This window comes from Guillardia theta, assembly GCF_000315625.1.
Source record: "Guillardia theta CCMP2712 unplaced genomic scaffold GUITHscaffold_81, whole genome shotgun sequence".
In the NCBI taxonomy this organism is placed as follows: Eukaryota; class Cryptophyceae; order Pyrenomonadales; family Geminigeraceae; genus Guillardia; species Guillardia theta.
The window spans coordinates 351,954-368,100 of NW_005434593.1; the positions used below are offsets into that span (position 1 = coordinate 351,954).

The 16,147-nt window shown below is 51.8% G+C and overlaps 4 protein-coding genes across 4 annotated transcripts; 3 read left to right on the top strand and 1 right to left on the bottom strand.

The window, feature by feature from the left end:
* Positions 1-1,920: 1,920 nt before the first annotated feature.
* On the top strand, positions 1,921-3,147 carry GUITHDRAFT_144004 (hypothetical protein; the record flags this gene model as incomplete). Its single annotated transcript, XM_005825747.1, has 9 exons — positions 1,921-1,998; positions 2,054-2,131; positions 2,176-2,295; positions 2,412-2,456; positions 2,501-2,653; positions 2,709-2,786; positions 2,830-2,886; positions 2,949-3,032; positions 3,097-3,147. The coding sequence occupies 9 exons, from the start codon at positions 1,921-1,923 to the stop codon at positions 3,145-3,147; spliced, it is 744 nt and encodes a 247-aa protein (XP_005825804.1).
* Positions 3,148-7,008: 3,861 nt separating this feature from the next.
* Positions 7,009-8,615, top strand: GUITHDRAFT_115152 (hypothetical protein; the record flags this gene model as incomplete). The annotated part of the gene is made up of 5 exons (XM_005825748.1): positions 7,009-7,068; positions 7,119-7,350; positions 7,399-7,796; positions 7,847-8,180; positions 8,227-8,615. The coding sequence occupies 5 exons, from the start codon at positions 7,009-7,011 to the stop codon at positions 8,613-8,615; spliced, it is 1,413 nt and encodes a 470-aa protein (XP_005825805.1).
* Positions 8,616-10,925: 2,310 nt separating this feature from the next.
* On the top strand, positions 10,926-11,287 carry GUITHDRAFT_115153 (hypothetical protein; the record flags this gene model as incomplete). Its single annotated transcript, XM_005825749.1, has 2 exons — positions 10,926-10,987; positions 11,122-11,287. The coding sequence occupies 2 exons, from the start codon at positions 10,926-10,928 to the stop codon at positions 11,285-11,287; spliced, it is 228 nt and encodes a 75-aa protein (XP_005825806.1).
* A 111-nt stretch (positions 11,288-11,398) lies between these two features.
* Positions 11,399-16,002, bottom strand: GUITHDRAFT_115154 (hypothetical protein; the record flags this gene model as incomplete). The annotated part of the gene is made up of 31 exons (XM_005825750.1): positions 11,399-11,476; positions 11,520-11,631; positions 11,678-11,763; positions 11,816-11,844; positions 11,901-11,948; positions 11,998-12,070; positions 12,125-12,213; positions 12,260-12,373; positions 12,425-12,517; positions 12,566-12,613; positions 12,782-12,854; positions 12,901-13,044; positions 13,090-13,164; positions 13,212-13,295; positions 13,340-13,512; positions 13,557-13,665; positions 13,718-13,774; positions 13,825-13,986; positions 14,044-14,192; positions 14,362-14,389; positions 14,438-14,473; positions 14,517-14,557; positions 14,761-14,836; positions 14,884-14,932; positions 14,985-15,055; positions 15,102-15,220; positions 15,266-15,335; positions 15,385-15,414; positions 15,467-15,675; positions 15,732-15,904; positions 15,968-16,002. 31 exons carry the CDS (start codon positions 16,000-16,002, stop codon positions 11,399-11,401), a joined length of 2,733 nt encoding a protein of 910 aa, XP_005825807.1.
* Between the last annotated feature and the right edge of the window lie 145 nt (positions 16,003-16,147).

A 16,147-nucleotide genomic window follows, 5' to 3' on the forward strand; every position in this document is an offset into this window, starting at 1 on the left:
ACAATGAATGTCCGGCGGCGATCCGGGACTCAGTCCGTCACTCGGAGCGGTCCGGGCCCGGGGCCTGCTCAGCACTGAGTTCAGGACGGGGGGGGGGGCGGCCGGGCGCCGATACCGGCGGTCGCCCGATCGGCCGCGGGCCGATCATAGCGGCCTGGCGGCGGCAACCGTTCGGACTCGTCCGCCCGGCCGCCGAGCAGCTGAACTCAGTGCTGAGCAGTGCGCGGATCCATCAGAAGGCTCCGAGTGACGGACTGAGTCCCGGATCGCCGCCGGACATTCATTGTAACGGCCGCACGGCCGGGCCGCACGGCTGGGCGGCCCGGGCCCGGGGCCCGGTCGGCACTGTGCAACACCCGGTGACCGGGAAGTTCAGTGTGACAAGTGACTCAGAGAGCCTCCCGGCGGCGACGCCGCCGGCTCACGTGCAGTGCCACCGCTGGCCTTGAGCCGGCCCGACCGGACGAGGGGTCCCTGCCCAATTGTGTCGACTACCCCTATATGAAAGGTTAAGATGGTAGGTGGTAGTGGTTTACCACCCCAGTGAAGAAGGGGGTATAGATCATAGTGACAGCAATGCTAATAATACAAATACGAGCTATTATAGTCTGCTTAAACGTATGTTTATGAGCTATTAGGTGGGATATTTAATCACTATATTGTTTATTTAACATTTTGTTGGTTAAATAAGGCTAAGTCTAGCGTCCTACGTGTGAGCCGCTCCAAGGCTGTTTGGCGGCTCCACTTTCCAAATTGTAGCAAATTTTGAAATTATAACTGAATATATTTGAAATTAGTGTTTATCAATCGAATAGAACTTGCCAACCTTACTGAAGCTTCTGGACCCCTAATCGACAGGGCAAGAGATTTCAGTCAATTAAAATTTTAATTGAGACTTGAAAGAAAAATTATACACACCCGTGATAATTCCATCTCTTCAGAAACAAATAGTAGGGTAGGGTACTTATCGTTCACCATGGTTTCACGGCATCCTACATGCTCATGCATCCTTTCCCCAGCAATTTCGACGTCTCCCCCGCGTCTCCCTCCTCCGCCTCTCCCTCCTTCCACTGCCCCTCTCCCTACTGGACCAATCTCCTCCTCGCCCCCTCTGTCCCTCTCCTTCCTCGATCTATCGTCAAAATCCTCCTATTGCTCTCTTCCTCCTCTTTTCTGGCGTTGCACACGATAATCGTCAACTTTTTCTGCATCTTGCTTCCAGGCTCTCCTCCTCCGTGCCAATCCCCTTAGCATTTCCTTCCCTGTGTTTCATACTACGTGCAAACTTGAAACTGCATCGAACAATCCACATCCGATCCTCGTGATTCCTTAGCTTGCTTGAGACCCTGCAGTCTTTTGCGAACCTTCATCATCACACTCCTCGTACTTTTTCTTTTCTCAACTCTCTCACTCACTCTCTCTCTCTCTCTCTTTACCAGAATCTGTATCAGCATATACTGGTTCTTGTTCTCTTCCTTGTTCTGATTCTTATTCTAACTCTTGGTCATGTTCTACCTCTGGTGCTGTTGCGTACATGCGTGCTCATGGCTCTCTCGACCTCGAATTATATTTCGCCCCAACCTTGCTGCTCGTGCTTTGCAATGTCTTCCGTCCGATGAAATTCCATCGTGTGACTTCACTATGGATCATGCTTGTCGAGTTGATCATGCTCTGTCTCCTGAACTGAGTGTAAGGACATGACGTGGTAGATTTCATTCAAGTCTGCATACATATCACAACGACTGGAGCTTGTTGGTCGCAAGGGAACTCACATGTTACTGTCAGGTTCACACAGATCACCCCGAGCCCAACTCAAGCGTGTCTCCGGTCGTGATTGCCAAGGAAGGAAGGGGAAACGAGGAAGCAGCGAGTGGGCAAACGCTTTATCGAACAACACTTGAATACCTTCAACAATAGGAGATGGCTGATCCTCAAGAACGAGAACCGTGTCCTCATAGAATTATAGATGATCTTGGGGGTGCCTTTGCTTTTGGGGCGGTAAGAGTGACAGTGCAGGAAAGGTAGCGGAATACGACTGACGGAGGCGATGCAGGTCGGAGGAGCCATGTTCCACTCTTTCAAGGGAGCCAGAAATGCGCCAAGAGGAGAGAGAATGGCTGGAGCCATCGAGGTGGGAAGAGAGAACAAGTTCAGCAAGGCCTTACGAGATTGTAGGCTGTGAAAGCCAACGCCCGTCGACTTGGTGGAAGCTTTGCTGTTTGGGGAGGCTTGTTCTCTACGTTCGATTGCTGTTTCATCGCTATAAGGAGCAAGGAAGATCCCTACAACTCAATCGTGAGTGGATGCCTTGTCTGCTGAATCCTCCCCCCCCCCCGCCCCCCGGACCAGTTATTCCTTCGTCGTCCTGCTGGTCGATTTCTGAACTCGTTGTGTGATGGAGACGTGCACAGATGTCCGGCTTCTGTACAGGAGCAGTCTTGGCATCCAGAGGAGGAGTAAGCATGTGAACTTTGCGCTGAGACCTGGTAACATGGAACAGGCGTCGGCCGCCATGAAGGCCGGATTCGTCGGAGGAGTCATCCTTGCGGTTATCGAGGGACTCAATGTCGCAATCACGAGGATCATGAACAATCTCCCGCAAGAGCCCGTCGGTCCTCCCCCCAAAGGCTCGGACGATTCCCAGCAGATTGCGGTACCTCCTCGCCCTCCCCCCTTGACGATGGATCCCTCACGTGCTGCTTTAGCAGGAGGAGATCCCCTGGTGGGCCAAGTGGCTGGGGACCCCAGAACAGAAGGCCAAGGTTGACTTCTCCGACCCCAAGGAGGTGATGCCACCATCGGCTCGAGACCTCCCTGACAGCTTCTCAGATGGATGCGTCCCCCGGGTTTGCGGGAGGAAGGGATGACTTTGCTCAATCGGAGAAGGTGGGGGAGGGGGAGGAGGAGGAGGAGGAGCGAGTATTGATGGATCCTGACGTTCTTGGTAGAAATGGTCTTCACCCCTTGAGAATCAAGTGGACGCCAAGCAGGTCTACATGCTGATTCGAGGCCATATGTTTGCCGGCCTGCAGGTGAGGGTTGGAAGGAGCTTCGCCTACCTGTGATGGGGATGAGGACACTTGACGATAGTGGCAGGAGGGAAACGTGCGGTCCAGGTTCTCATACATCCCGCACTCTCGCGAGTAGCTGAGGGAAGATGAAGAACAGCGAATAGAAGATAGACGAGCTGAGAAGAATAAGGGGGGACCAGTGCAAGGTCCTGATGGTTAGCAGGTCAAAGCCTCCTAGGTAGTCCAAGATATATCATTGAGTGGAGCTTGATGCTGAGAAAAAATCATCTGTTGTATGTGCTCGGGTGAGTTCTTCATACAGTCTCACCGTTTCGCATTAAGTCGCTCAGACATGTTTTTCGGTCGGCCCAGCGCACTTGAAACCTGTTGAATTAACTGATCAATTGTCAATCGCCGCAGCCGCTGAAAGGCCGGGCCAGCCTCAGTGGACCCCGGCGTTGACAATGAGCGATGAACACCGTCGGCCCGGCCCGAGGTACTTACCGTGGCAGTACTCGGAGTCTCAGTCTCACTCACCGTCGCGGGCACGCCCGTGCAGTGGTGATCAATGAGTGTGCGGCCCGGAGCCCGGGCCGCTGCCAGTACCCGGTAGCCTAGTACGATGCCACGGTGGTTGAACGCCGAGCCTCATGGCTCAGCGGCTCCCGTTCACCCGGCCGGCGGGAAGCCGCTGGAAGATCTCCCCGGGAGATCTGACCGACTCTGGGACTGAACGGGAGGGAAGGTCCGCACCCGGTGACCTGTAGAGGAGGCCGCCGGGCTTGACCGTGCCGCCTGACACTGTCGCCGCGCCACAGCCTCCGGCCATACGGCGAGAAGACTCTCCGAAAAAGACAGAGAGAACCAACCCTCATCCTGCCGACTGCTAACTTGAAATCAGTACGAGGACAAACAGGAGAGTAGAGGAGGCTGAGTCACTACTTGTAGGCGATCGGTTGAATTTCTGGGGGACCTGAAAAGGGTTGGTGTGGTAAAGATGAGAGGCTCTATTGTCAAAGTGCCCCGGAAATGAGGGGCATGCTAGCAAGAGGAGCAATGTCGACTACCGGTAGTTTTCTCTGCAAGGACCCGGTCTGGCATAATTGGCTCTTGACGATCAGGTGTCACACAAAATCTGCTCGTGGTACGGATGAGGCAAGCGGGGGGCTGCCGTCGGACATGCCTGAGGACCAGGTACTATAGGCCCTAGGTGGGGTGCCAGTGGCATGGTCATCATTCCTAGTGGGTAGGGTGGCGTGGCAGTGGGCGCCAATTATCATCGGACGATGGGTGGGCACTATCCCTTCTGGAGAGTGGGGTGGTACGGTGCCGGCCTATTTCATTTTTTTTAGGGAACCTTGAGGGAGAATCAGGGGGGTGGCGGCAGACCGGGTAGTGAATGTTGGGGGGGAGGCCCGGGGGGTCCCATCAGTCATCATTACCAGACTAGGGGTTCTCTCTTTTCTCTACAATGGGTTTTTATTGTTATTGTTCCTATAATAGTAATAATAATGTGCACCTGTTGCACGAAGCCTCCGAGTAACTTAAGACAACAGACATTGGGGGTCTTTGGGGGGTCAAATAGGGGGTAGTGGTACTGGGTCTTGACCGAGATGACTAGAGCAATCTGTGATCGCCGCGGCCCAGAATCAACAGGACCGGTCATGGGACCGATGGTCAGAGAGGGGGTGAGGGTGCAGAATCTGGTAGTTAACAGTTGTTAATGTGTGAGGGGTGGTCAAGGGTAATAAAAAAGGTTACTACTGTTGACGAGGTACGATCGGTGACGAGCGTGCAGGGGTACCCCTAGAAAAAGAACCACCTCCACGGTATAAGGAAGGGTACAAACGATGCCATCCGGTACTATGTGGCCACAGGGGTCCAATTTTGGTGAAAATAATTGCCATGGGAGGGGTACTAGTGGGAGAGATGTACCAGTGGATACGGTCCTAGGATCGCCCGAGGTCCGGAGCTTGCCAGAGGCAGACATATATTTGAGTTAGAGGGTGGGATAAAACGGGTCGAAGGTAAATTTGGGGGTGGGGTGGATGAGGAGGAGGGTACGACCAAGGGGGTCGTCGGCGCGGTAGTGTAGGAGAAGAAGGGAAGGGGGTCACGGTTTGCAGTAGTCATCAACTTTCATCACTCGCTTTCCTACCACACAGAGGGCAGGACTACCGGGTGGAGTGTCATAACAGTGTCTGGATCAGTACAGGGGTAGGTGGGCTGACGTATGTTCTAGGGGACGGTGGGGTGAATTTCAATTGTAAAAATTTGGTTGCTGTATCACCCTACCGGGTATTTACACGGAAAGTGGACGGGTTATCAGGAATGGATAGAGATGGTGGGTCCCTTTTGAAACTAATTCGGGGAGGGTAGGAGGGTGCCTAGTGCCCGAGGTGCGTATTAGACTACCCTATCCTATGAGCCATTATTCACTGGGGCCTGCCGAATTGGCGTAATTTTTTGGCCTTTTCATAATCTATAGTGTGGGGTAGGGTACCAGCATATCAGTGGGGTGGCGGAAAAAAAAATTTATCGGTGGAGTCATCAGCGACAGGGAGCCAGGGGTCATTGGTAAGTACTAGTAGTGGAACAGTGTCAAGAAAGGGGGTGGGGGTACAGGCACGAAAGGGAATAGGGATCGATGGAGGCAATCCCAGGGGTGTAGGTCAGAAAGGGTGGAATCAACCCTTCAGGATCCTTGAGCAAATCTGGTAGATGCACGGGTACAGAAACTTTGGATATGGTGGGGTGGGCGAATGTTAAATTCAAGGGGGTAAGGCAAGATTTTTAGATGGGGGTGGGGGTAGTAGGCAGTACATACCGTTCCATGTTCGAAGTGAAAAACCAGATATGGTGGGGTGTCATAGCCGACGCAGGGGGTAGTGGAAGTAGAGGGGGTAGTGCGTCAGGCTAGCAGGGGGTTGGAGGATACGAGGATATTTAAGAAGAGGGGTCATTCTGATCCAAAGATAGAGAAGGGGGTACTTTTAGGCAGAAATCATGGATTTTAGTATGGTGGGGAGTCAGTAGTGTGGCTGAGAACGGGTGGGGTTGACGAAACTAAATCAGATACAGAAAGGATCAAGGGTTGGGTCTTTCGATTGGGTCTGACTGAAATTGGGGGGGTAGGGGTGGGTACCCCAGCGGTCATAAACCGACCCAAAGACGGCACGATGCTGTGATGGGGCAAGGGGAGAGTGAGGCGGTGGCTGACTGTTAAGAAAGTAGCAGCGATGGCATTCAAGACGAGAGCTGTAGAGAACAGTAAGGCGATGTCCTTAGCGAAGATTGCTGCTGGAAAGCTGATCATACAGAGAGATTGTAAGAGACGCTTGAACGAAGAAGTGTAGTGGAGAAACAATGATTGCAGGAAAAGTGGACTGGAATGAAGAATATTTGTGGAATAATGGCAGACGCCACATGAACAACAATCTGATGATAAAGTTAAGTATAGGAAGATGAAACATTGTGGGAAACATGCAGGCAAGGCTGCAAGAGCGAACCAAGTTGGAAGCAATTTGGTTAGTTGGGAGCTAGGAAAAATTGGAATGTCAAACTGGTAGTTGTATTTCTCAAGGGGCTGAGCTTTTTATGTGTTTATGAGGTTTTGATTGGTAAGTATGAATTGTGAATGTTCTGTGCAAGGAGATATTTCTCATGAAAGTTTCAAGAATTTATTGATTTCGAAGGTTCGTACATGAAATGTTTTCCTGAGCAGCCAGCAGTGAGCAGGCAGGATAGTATTATGCATACAGTGGGATTCAAAGAAGCTAATATCGCAGAGAGATGTAGGTATGGATTGAAGGGTAAAAGAATGTGATCCAAAATGAAGGTGGTACAGTTGAAGGCAATGTACTTGTAGAGCAGAGGCCATACCAATCATGTTAGTCTCATGAAACTAACCCGCTGCCTTAGCAATTGCTCTCATGGAGCTTGGGATCTAAACGTGGGTCTAGCTGTCCGACGATACTCTTTTTCAAAACTTGAGATCATGGGAAGACCTGTCGCTTCAGAAGAGAACAAGCAGCTCGGCCTCTGCTTTGCTCATGCGGTATCTGCAGCCTATCTCGAGTGTTCAGTGCCATGACTGTACTCTGATAGGTCACCGCACCCTCAGAGGATCCTGCGTCCGTCGTAGCTCGGTCAGGCAGGCTCTGTATCTTCGCAGCTCTGGAAGAATGTTGCCCAAGTTCTATCCGAAATCCAACTTCGGCCAAGGGACGGCGCGGCCTCACCATGATTGAATTCAACAAGTCTTTAGAGAGAGCCGGGTTCCGAAAGATGCGAGATCGCAGGATTGATGCTGCAACAAGACAGGAGGATCCAACGGGAGGTGAGAGAGGCCATTCTTGTTCATGTCGTGTGCTGATCGTATTGCAAGCCGGCCTCTGCTTGTTCAGCTTTCGCCAATGGAAGAACCCAGACGACGAATCTAAGAAATGGGACCTCTTCAAGAGCTGGGAGTACCTTGTCGAAACATTTCCTCATTTTGGCGCGGAATGCAACTGGGAAAAATTCCTCTCTGTGTGCAAAAGATACGAAGAGGGATGGAAGCCATACTCGGGAGCAGGAAGAAAGATGGTCAAAGTCGTTGTAGCAGATAGAAAGAACAGCAATAAGAGCAAACCAAAAACCAACATGAACCAACAACATGGAAATCCATCAGTGCTGCGACCGCTGCAGTGGCATTCTCTACAAATGAACTCATGGATGGAAAACATCTCTGGCTTGCAATCACGGATCGGACCTGCGGATAGCTCTATTGTCAACTGTCTAGGAGTAAGATGAGATCATACGACGAGAGAGAATTCTGATATCAGTGTGAGCAGGGGACAGCAGATCTTTCAAAGTTTCAACTGCGTGATCCGAAGTTCGTCAAACCGGATGGCAGGGAAGACAAGGCGAACACCTCCAACATGCTGGAGTTACTCGCAGCAGCAGGAGCAGCACTGGGAACGATCAGTTCAAAGACAGATCAGGTGACGTTGTCTGACTGGTACCTCCAAGTATTGACGTACCTTTTTCCCTTGAAGCAGCATGGTGTGATCAAACCAGAGGCCCAACACCCTGCTCTTGTTCGAACCAAGAACGAAAAGCCACAACCCACAACTTCACAGATCAGAGCTCCCTGGACACCAGGAATTGCTGGCAAGCAGAATCAAGGTTTGCTTTGTAGCTTATTGGATACTCCCTATGTGACTCTCCTCAGGGTTTCTACCAAGTCAAGGCGAGGGCTCATCGTCATTTCTGAAAGTGCCTTCGACGCGATCGTTGACTTCCGTTGTCCAATGTCTGCCGACCAAGACAGCAGACAAGAACATGAAGGAGCACATGGAAAATCCCAAAGGGATCCGAGTTTCCGATCTCCTGGCCCATGACGGAGGCAACCTGCCCCTGAAGAGAGATAGACAAGAAACGGTGAAGCTTGCTGTCACTGCTGCACTTGCTGACATCCTGCAGCAGGACAAGGATCTCAACATAGAAGACAAACAACTTCATAAAGCCATCAAGCTCGCTTGTGGCCCACACAACAAAAGCAAGTCAGGTCTAGACCCCCTGCTTCACCTCTGGGAGCAGGCGAACATAGTTGGATTGTGATTGCTTTACATGATTGCACACGAGTCAAATTAGTTTAGAACTTCTAGTAATGTAATGGAAAGTGAAATCAAGAGTGAAGTGGAAGAAGCGTGCGGACTTATGTCTGGCCCCGGAAGAGAAATGTTACTTTCGTACACGAGCGATAGATAACAGAAGCGGCACTTGACATTTGGATGGGAAAAGAAGATTCGGAGACAGCAAATGGGTCGATGAACTATAAGCAAAGAGTGAGAACAGGAACATGATACTGCAACGTCGACAGTTGAAACTCGTTCTCAAGTGCAGCATCGACCGAAGAATCACATTTCACAAGGATATGTAGATGCGAAAGTAAAACCTAGAATTTACCATAAGAAGCAGATGTGCAATGAACGGAATGATAAAATCGGTTGCTGGAAATATCTCTGGATGAAAACAACAAATCTATTACTCAGACTTTATTGAAAGCCAATAATTTAATAGCCACGGGCAGCCATGCGCTGCTGGTTGTTGGCAGGGGGCTCATCGTTGGAGTCGATGACGGTGTTGGGGGTAACACCGTTGGCGTTGTGAGGCTCAGCCCAGGTGTTGATGGTGTTGACGTCATCGAGCATGGTCATGGCGAGGAGAGCGAACATCTTCCCTGATACAACGGGTCAGCAAATGCTACGAAAGTCGTGAAATATCTGCTCTATACACAATAGAACATCACAAGATGAGAATGGTTTGTAGTGTGATCACCGAGCGTGTTCATGTGTGAAAAACCGAATCAATTTTGTTTGAAAAAATATCCATCCATTCAGTGTTCAATGGCTGCATTCGAACCAAACGCAAACAAGAAAATTGACACAAATATCACAGTAGCATAGAGGGACGCTAATTTTTGACGAACAAGTGTCAAGGAGAAGGAGAATTCATCTCCACGCGATCGTCAAGCATGCAAAGGAGGCGTGGCGGGAAGCGCCATTACCTGAGTTTGCCTCTCCTCCTGTCTCTCCGAGGCAACTAAAGCCCCTCCCCCGAAATAGAACACGAAAAAAAAATAACCCCCACCCCAAAATGTTCCACACCCTACCCTTGGGAAGCCCTAGATCTGACATCCCCTAGTTTGCGAATCCACCAGTAGATTGAGTACCTTCCCCCTCTTTATCACCCCTCATGTTCGCCTCTACATTACCCCTTACTACTTGTCATACCCCTCTAATTGAACAGCTCTGCTAATCGGACCCCACCATGCTACTTTGAACCCCCAGATTTCGTTCAATCTGTCTACCCTACCCCTCTGTGTAGGTCCTCCTTTCTGATTGCCCACCCACCGTGATAATGGTACTACCGTTCTCACTACCCCCTGGTCCTACCACATTTAACCCACCCTACAGACTCTTTCCCCCACCTATTCACTTCATACACAAGCTCCGTGCTTCACCCATGGTCCACAGAACTTGATCAATTACCCCTTGAAACCGCCTGGAAAATAGGGGTAGAATGTTTCGGGGTCAAGATGCTTCAGCTTCCAGTTCAGTTTGAGACTGAGCTCAAATCTCAGTAGTAAATTTCGTGTATTGAGTATGAGCCCCCAATCTATTTCTATCCCTACCCTACCAATCAGACTATTCTTCCATGGACCCTATCTTGATACTACCAACACACCGGTACTCCAACATACCCTACCTAGGAACATCAAAAAATGGTGCTGTACCCCTACAAATATAAACAGAAACACCCCACCCATCCTCCACACCCCTTTGTTCTATTTCGGGCAGTGCTACCCGAATAAGACTGGGACCCACCCCACCTATACCATACTTGTTAAATAAAGTACCCACCCGTTTCCTCAAGTACCCCTGGTCTGAGATGGTATTACCCAGCACAAATCCTGTCTCCATCCGACGGTATCGGCAACCACCCCTTCAAACCCAGGCACTACCCAGGCATTCTAGAGCCAATTTTGGTTACCCACCCCATTGTTGAAACAGACAAAATATGGGGTGAGGTAGTTCACCCCACAGGCCTGTTTCCCTCACCAATCTACAGAAATGGTTGGAGAAAGAAGGGGTGGTGATAGAGTTCGGAGGGTGGGGGGGTGTTGAGGGTGGTCTTCTACTTATAGGGCCGGGCGAGGAGTTTGAGGTATCAAAGGTGAGACCTGATCATATTCCATGCTGTTGCCCTGCGTTATATCCGAACAGCTCCTGCTCTTCCTCCTCTCATGCTCCAACACAAGCACTTCCATCTCACATGCTCTGTTTGCTCTACCCCTGCATTCAGCCCTTCGAATGGTTGCTGTGAATCCCTCCTGTATCTGCGCCAGGAAATGTACTCGCATGGGAAATGTTGTGTTTGTGGGAGGAAGTGGTGGATAGGCACACTTGTACATCTGTTGGAGTGCAGCGGTGAATGAGAACATCAACAGCACGATTATCTCATCAATTTTGAATGTGAATACGATGGAGAGATGAGAGGAGAGGGTCCATTGAAGAGTTGTTCTACATGTGATTACGTGCACGATATTGACTCTAGTTTGCAGGAAGATGTTCGCTCTCCTCGCCATGACCATGCTCGATGACGTCAACACCATCAACACCTGGGCTGAGCCTCACAACGCCAACGGTGTTACCCCCAACACCGTCATCGACTCCAACGATGAGCCCCCTGCCAACAACCAGCAGCGCATGGCTGCCCGTGGCTACTAAACGTCTAAAGGAGATTGCTTCCATGTAATTGCACTATTTTTCAATGAAACTTAAAACATCATTTCATGTCCCAGCAACATGCAGTTGCAACCTTTATTAACACATGTGAAATCACAGATAAGTTTGTTGATGCTCGAGCAAGTATTCTTTTGCTCCCTGTATGACCTTCTTGGCGATGCCCCTTTCAATCTGACATCACAGTCATGCATGAAGCACATGGGTATAGGGTTACCTTGATAACTTTCTCCGGAGTCTGACCGTGCAGGCGGAAAGGCATGACGCACCTCAATGCTTCTACGATGTGCTCTTCCTCAGCTGCCGCTAAAGCCTCAACGCTCGTGATCCTGCAGACGTTGAGTCCTCCTCCCGGAAACACCAGACCTCGTGTACCCCGCGTTGAAGAGAGCTCGCGCTCGCACGTTCTTGACGTGAGGGATCCGAGCTAGAGAGATGATGTCGGGTTGCCCTCCTACTTCCTGTGCATGCTGACTTCAACCTGAAGCCTCGCTGCTCTGCCGCTCTCCTCACCAGCCTCTCTTGGAACGACGAGCAGAGAACTGACACAAGTCTCGTCAACACACCTCAGTCCTCAAACATCGACAGCACGAGTTACCTTGAAGTTGCCACCAGTGAAGCTTCGAGCAAAAGATAGACACCTGACCTGCATGGCAGTCAACAAGCCCGAGATAGTCTTGATAGTGAGAAAGAACCAGAGAATGTAGACGCCAGTCCTTGGAGGGTCTGCACAGTTCCACGAGACATCTTGTACCTCGAGCAAACATCCTATGAATGTAGTTAGAGGGGAGGGAAGGGCGACCTCTTGGAAGGAGCAGGAACCTGGATGGGTGCTTCTAGAATAAGATCTCTCAACATCAGAGTCACCCAGAATCTCTCCAGGATCTCCACTCTTCGCAGGAGAAGATGGCCTAGGGGAAGAGTCAGACCTTTCAACTTGCTAGCCCCGACTGATACTGCTGTTGGAAGTTTGATTATTCTTGTCCTTGTACTTAGGAGGGACTGTTCCCTGCTGCCATAGCACTCCTGACGCCTCCTGCCTTGCCGACCATGCCAGGAGATCCTCGTCGACTGCGTCAATGACATCCATCAAGGTTGATCCTCACAGTTCTCAGCGCGCACCTCCCACTGCCTGCGCGATAGCTCGCAGCTCTGCAGGCAGACCTTTGATCATGTCCACGTACCTCTTGTAGGAGGGCTGGATGCCGTGATAGACTGCAGTCAGTCGTGAGGGGCTAGGGGCAATACCGTCGTCATAATGACCTGGAGTGAGCAAGAAGAGAAGGTGGGCTTCGTCTGACAGCACCAGCCCTACCGGAGGAAGAATGTGTCAGGAGGTTGATGAATAGCGTGCGACAAGTGAAGAACTCCAAAAACACAACAAGATGCAGACACAGACGAGAGAGATACAACCAAACATGTCAGTGTGAAGATGGGAAGCGTAGACATGGAACTGAGCGACATGAAGACAACTCAAACCTTGTCGCGCGATGCTCAGGTCTGCATAAACTTGCAGTCCCTGCTCAGGAGCCAGCCCGCTAGAAACAGTTGCCTAAGAAGCTCTCAGAGGGATCATAGACTCTGACAGCAACAAGAACCTGGCCGAGTGCGGTGGCTTCAACAAAGACGGACTCGCACTTTTCTTCACTGTCACTGAAGACTTCCGGTCTCTTTATCCTCAGAAAATCTTTTCTTTCGAGCCATTCGAGCGACCCACGGAGATGCTTGAAGATGTCTTTATCCTGATCAACGTGATGACGTGTAGACTTGCAAGCACACGAGGTCACCTGAACGAAAAGAAGCGTCTTCTTCATGAAGTTCTTCAAGCTGTCGAGTGAGAGCGCAAGCCCATGCACAACAGCCTACCAGAAGAGGGTCAGCTCTCTATCGCACCCCCTACATGTCAAACCTCGAGGATCATTCTTCTCAGTATCCCATGCCCAGATGAAAGCAAGCAGCTTGTCAACTGCGGCATGGGCGCGAGCATGACCGACTGCCCCAATGTCTCAGCCGGCTCCTCCCTTCCATGCACGTCACCTTAGCCAACGCCCACTGGCTGGACTTGATCATAAGATAGCTCTCCCCCATCGTCTCCAGCCCCGTGCGACCGGCTCTCCCGCTCATCTGCTTGTACCGCATCGGGTCCAACGTCTCCATCCCCACGTTGGGAGATCGCAGGATCACTCGTGACGCTGGCAGGTTGACCCCAGCTAACTCGACGTCATCGACCTCCCAGCAGACCTCCAGCAGCTACCAGCTAGCGTCGAGGTGGCGGCGAGCACGGGGATAGTCCCTGCTCGAAACCCGTTCTCCAGGATCGTCCTCTCCTCCAACGTAAGCCCAGCATGGTGAAACGCTGCTCCCTGCAAGGGGATAAAGACGGTCACAGGAATGCAGAGGGGAGGAGGCGGTCACATGTGGGATGGTGGCCTTCAATGACGGGTCCAGCCCTCCTTCACAGCGAGCAAGTTCCTGCGGCACGACTATCAACTCCCGATGGTCAGCGAGCTTGACACCTCTACCTCCAGTATCGCCGCCCGCTTCTCCACCAGCTCATCGCTGACCCGCACTGGGTTCCGCTTGTCCTCCTTGGGCGCGAAGAGACCGGCAAGAAACTTGGCACAGCTCTCAGTCGCGCTCTTGGACGAGCAGAAGATCAGGGTTGACTGGCTGGTTCTTATCGCCTGTCAAGGAGGTTTAGGGTCAACCTGGTTTAGGCTCTCAGGAGTTCAACCCATCACCTCGTATGCCAGGGCGCCGACCAGGTCAGGATCCTTGAGCCCGAAGGTCGGGCCGACCCGCCTCTGAGCCAGCGAGAAAGGGATGCTGTTGCACTTGTCGTCTCTCAGCAGCTTTGCGGGCAGAACGTTTCCGTTGACAAAGATGTACTCTGATTCAGTCTCTTAGTTCCTGCTCCCTGCTCCCTGCTCCCTGCTCCCTGCTCCCTGCTCCCTGCTCCCTGCTCCCTGCTCCCTGCTCCCTGCTCCCTGCTACTTTCTCCCTGCTCCCTCCATCCTGCTATCTGCTCCCTCCTTTACTACCCTCTCCTCTTTCTTTACCGGCCAGTTCGATCGGACGGAATTCAGTCTGCAAAGCTGAGGAGTGAAATGGTGGGAGCAAGGAAAGAGAGGAAACCTTGTACACGGAGGCGTTCAACCAACTCGCCAGGTCCTGCACGTGCGTCATCTCGACATGGCAAGGAGCAAGGATTCACCTCCGGGTTGCTGATTGTAGCAGACATGCAGAGGACCTTGACTGCAAGGTGAGAGACGACGAGGAAGTATCAAGACATGGACCTGAGCTTGTGTAGAAGCTAGAATCTTTGCTAGGAGAAGCTCGAGCAAAAAACTGATTGGTGTCAGACTCGGAGAGTCAGTGAAGATAGCTACCCTCGTTGCTCATCGGATATCAGATGCGCTTCATCCACCACTACAAGTGCGAGCACATCCTGACGACACCGTCAGGTGCTCTGAAGCTCCATTGAAGACTCGCCTGTCTGCTCTCTTCGATCAAACGGTTGACCAGACTGTTGGCCTTGACACCTCCAGGTCACGTGGGGTTGTCGTCACCAGCTCTCTCACCTTCTCGATCGTACACACTGCGATCTCTGCTTCTGTCCCAGCAAACGGCCTGACAGCGAGCAGGGTAAGGGATAGCCGAAGGGTCAAGAATTGGCGCTCACCCTCCCTTCCCTGCGTAGAAACCCGTGACCTTGATGTTGAGAGGAGAGGCCGTGTGCTTGAGAGAGAGTGTCTGCAGCAGCAGCTCACTCCTCCCGCCCAGCTCAACTCCTCTCCACCTTCTCCTGAGCGAGACTGACGTACGGAAGCACTAGGAGAGCCTTGGCCCTCCCTGTCTCTCGTTGCATTGCCCGCACAAGGTTCCGGAGGATGAGAATGTCGGAGACGAGAGTTTTGCCTGCTCGCCATGAACATCTCCCGAGCTACAGCACGTCAAGCCTACCTGCACTCGTTGGCGCAGACAGGACGAGGTTCCCGCCCTGGAGGATCCCGCTGCTGTTGATACAGTCGACCTGGGCAAGCATATCCTCACGGCACAGCCATGCGAGGGGAGCAGCAGACCTGCCACTCGAACAGACTAGAGATCCCTCTCTATGACAGCATCTTGCGTGTCAAAGAAGACCAAGAGCTGAGCAAGTGATACCTTGAGGAACACCGAAGATACCTCGTCGCCCAGCCCCCACCGTTGCGACCAGTCACTGAGGGACAGGGTGATAGCTGCAGACCGATTGCAACTTTTCTGGTCCGTCTGCTCTTTCCCACGTCTCTCCTCGTCCTGATTTCTCTTCTCCTGGGTTCCTCCATGCGCGATCTTTTCTTCTGGTGGCACCGGGCGGGTCACAGGAACTTTCACTGAACAGGAATCGTTCATTGCTATCCCGACCATTCCAGAACAGCTACGATCTCACCTTCGCTAGGAACATCGGTCTGCACGAAACTTGTGATGAAGGATGTTCTGCGCTCAGAGGCATTCTTCCCTCTTCCATTTTCTCCCTCCCTCAGGTGTCCGAGGAAACAGTTGACCGCACGGACGACATCGGGCTTGTCTGAGACTGTGCCAGCCATCCACTGCACGTAAGATCTACGGAGGGATTTCAGGACCTACAGCTTCAAAATTTCCCTCCTCCTCCGTTCCATCTCTCACCTTGGAAGATCCTCCAGCCTCTTTCCCTTGAACATGCCGAACCCCAAGACGAAGCTGGAGCATGAACATGTGCTTGCGCTTGTCCGCTTACATGGGATTACCTTAGCGTAAGGACCTTGCTCTACACCTCCTCCTCCTGCTAAGAATGTGCGAGATATGATGATGAAGATCGCCATTGCC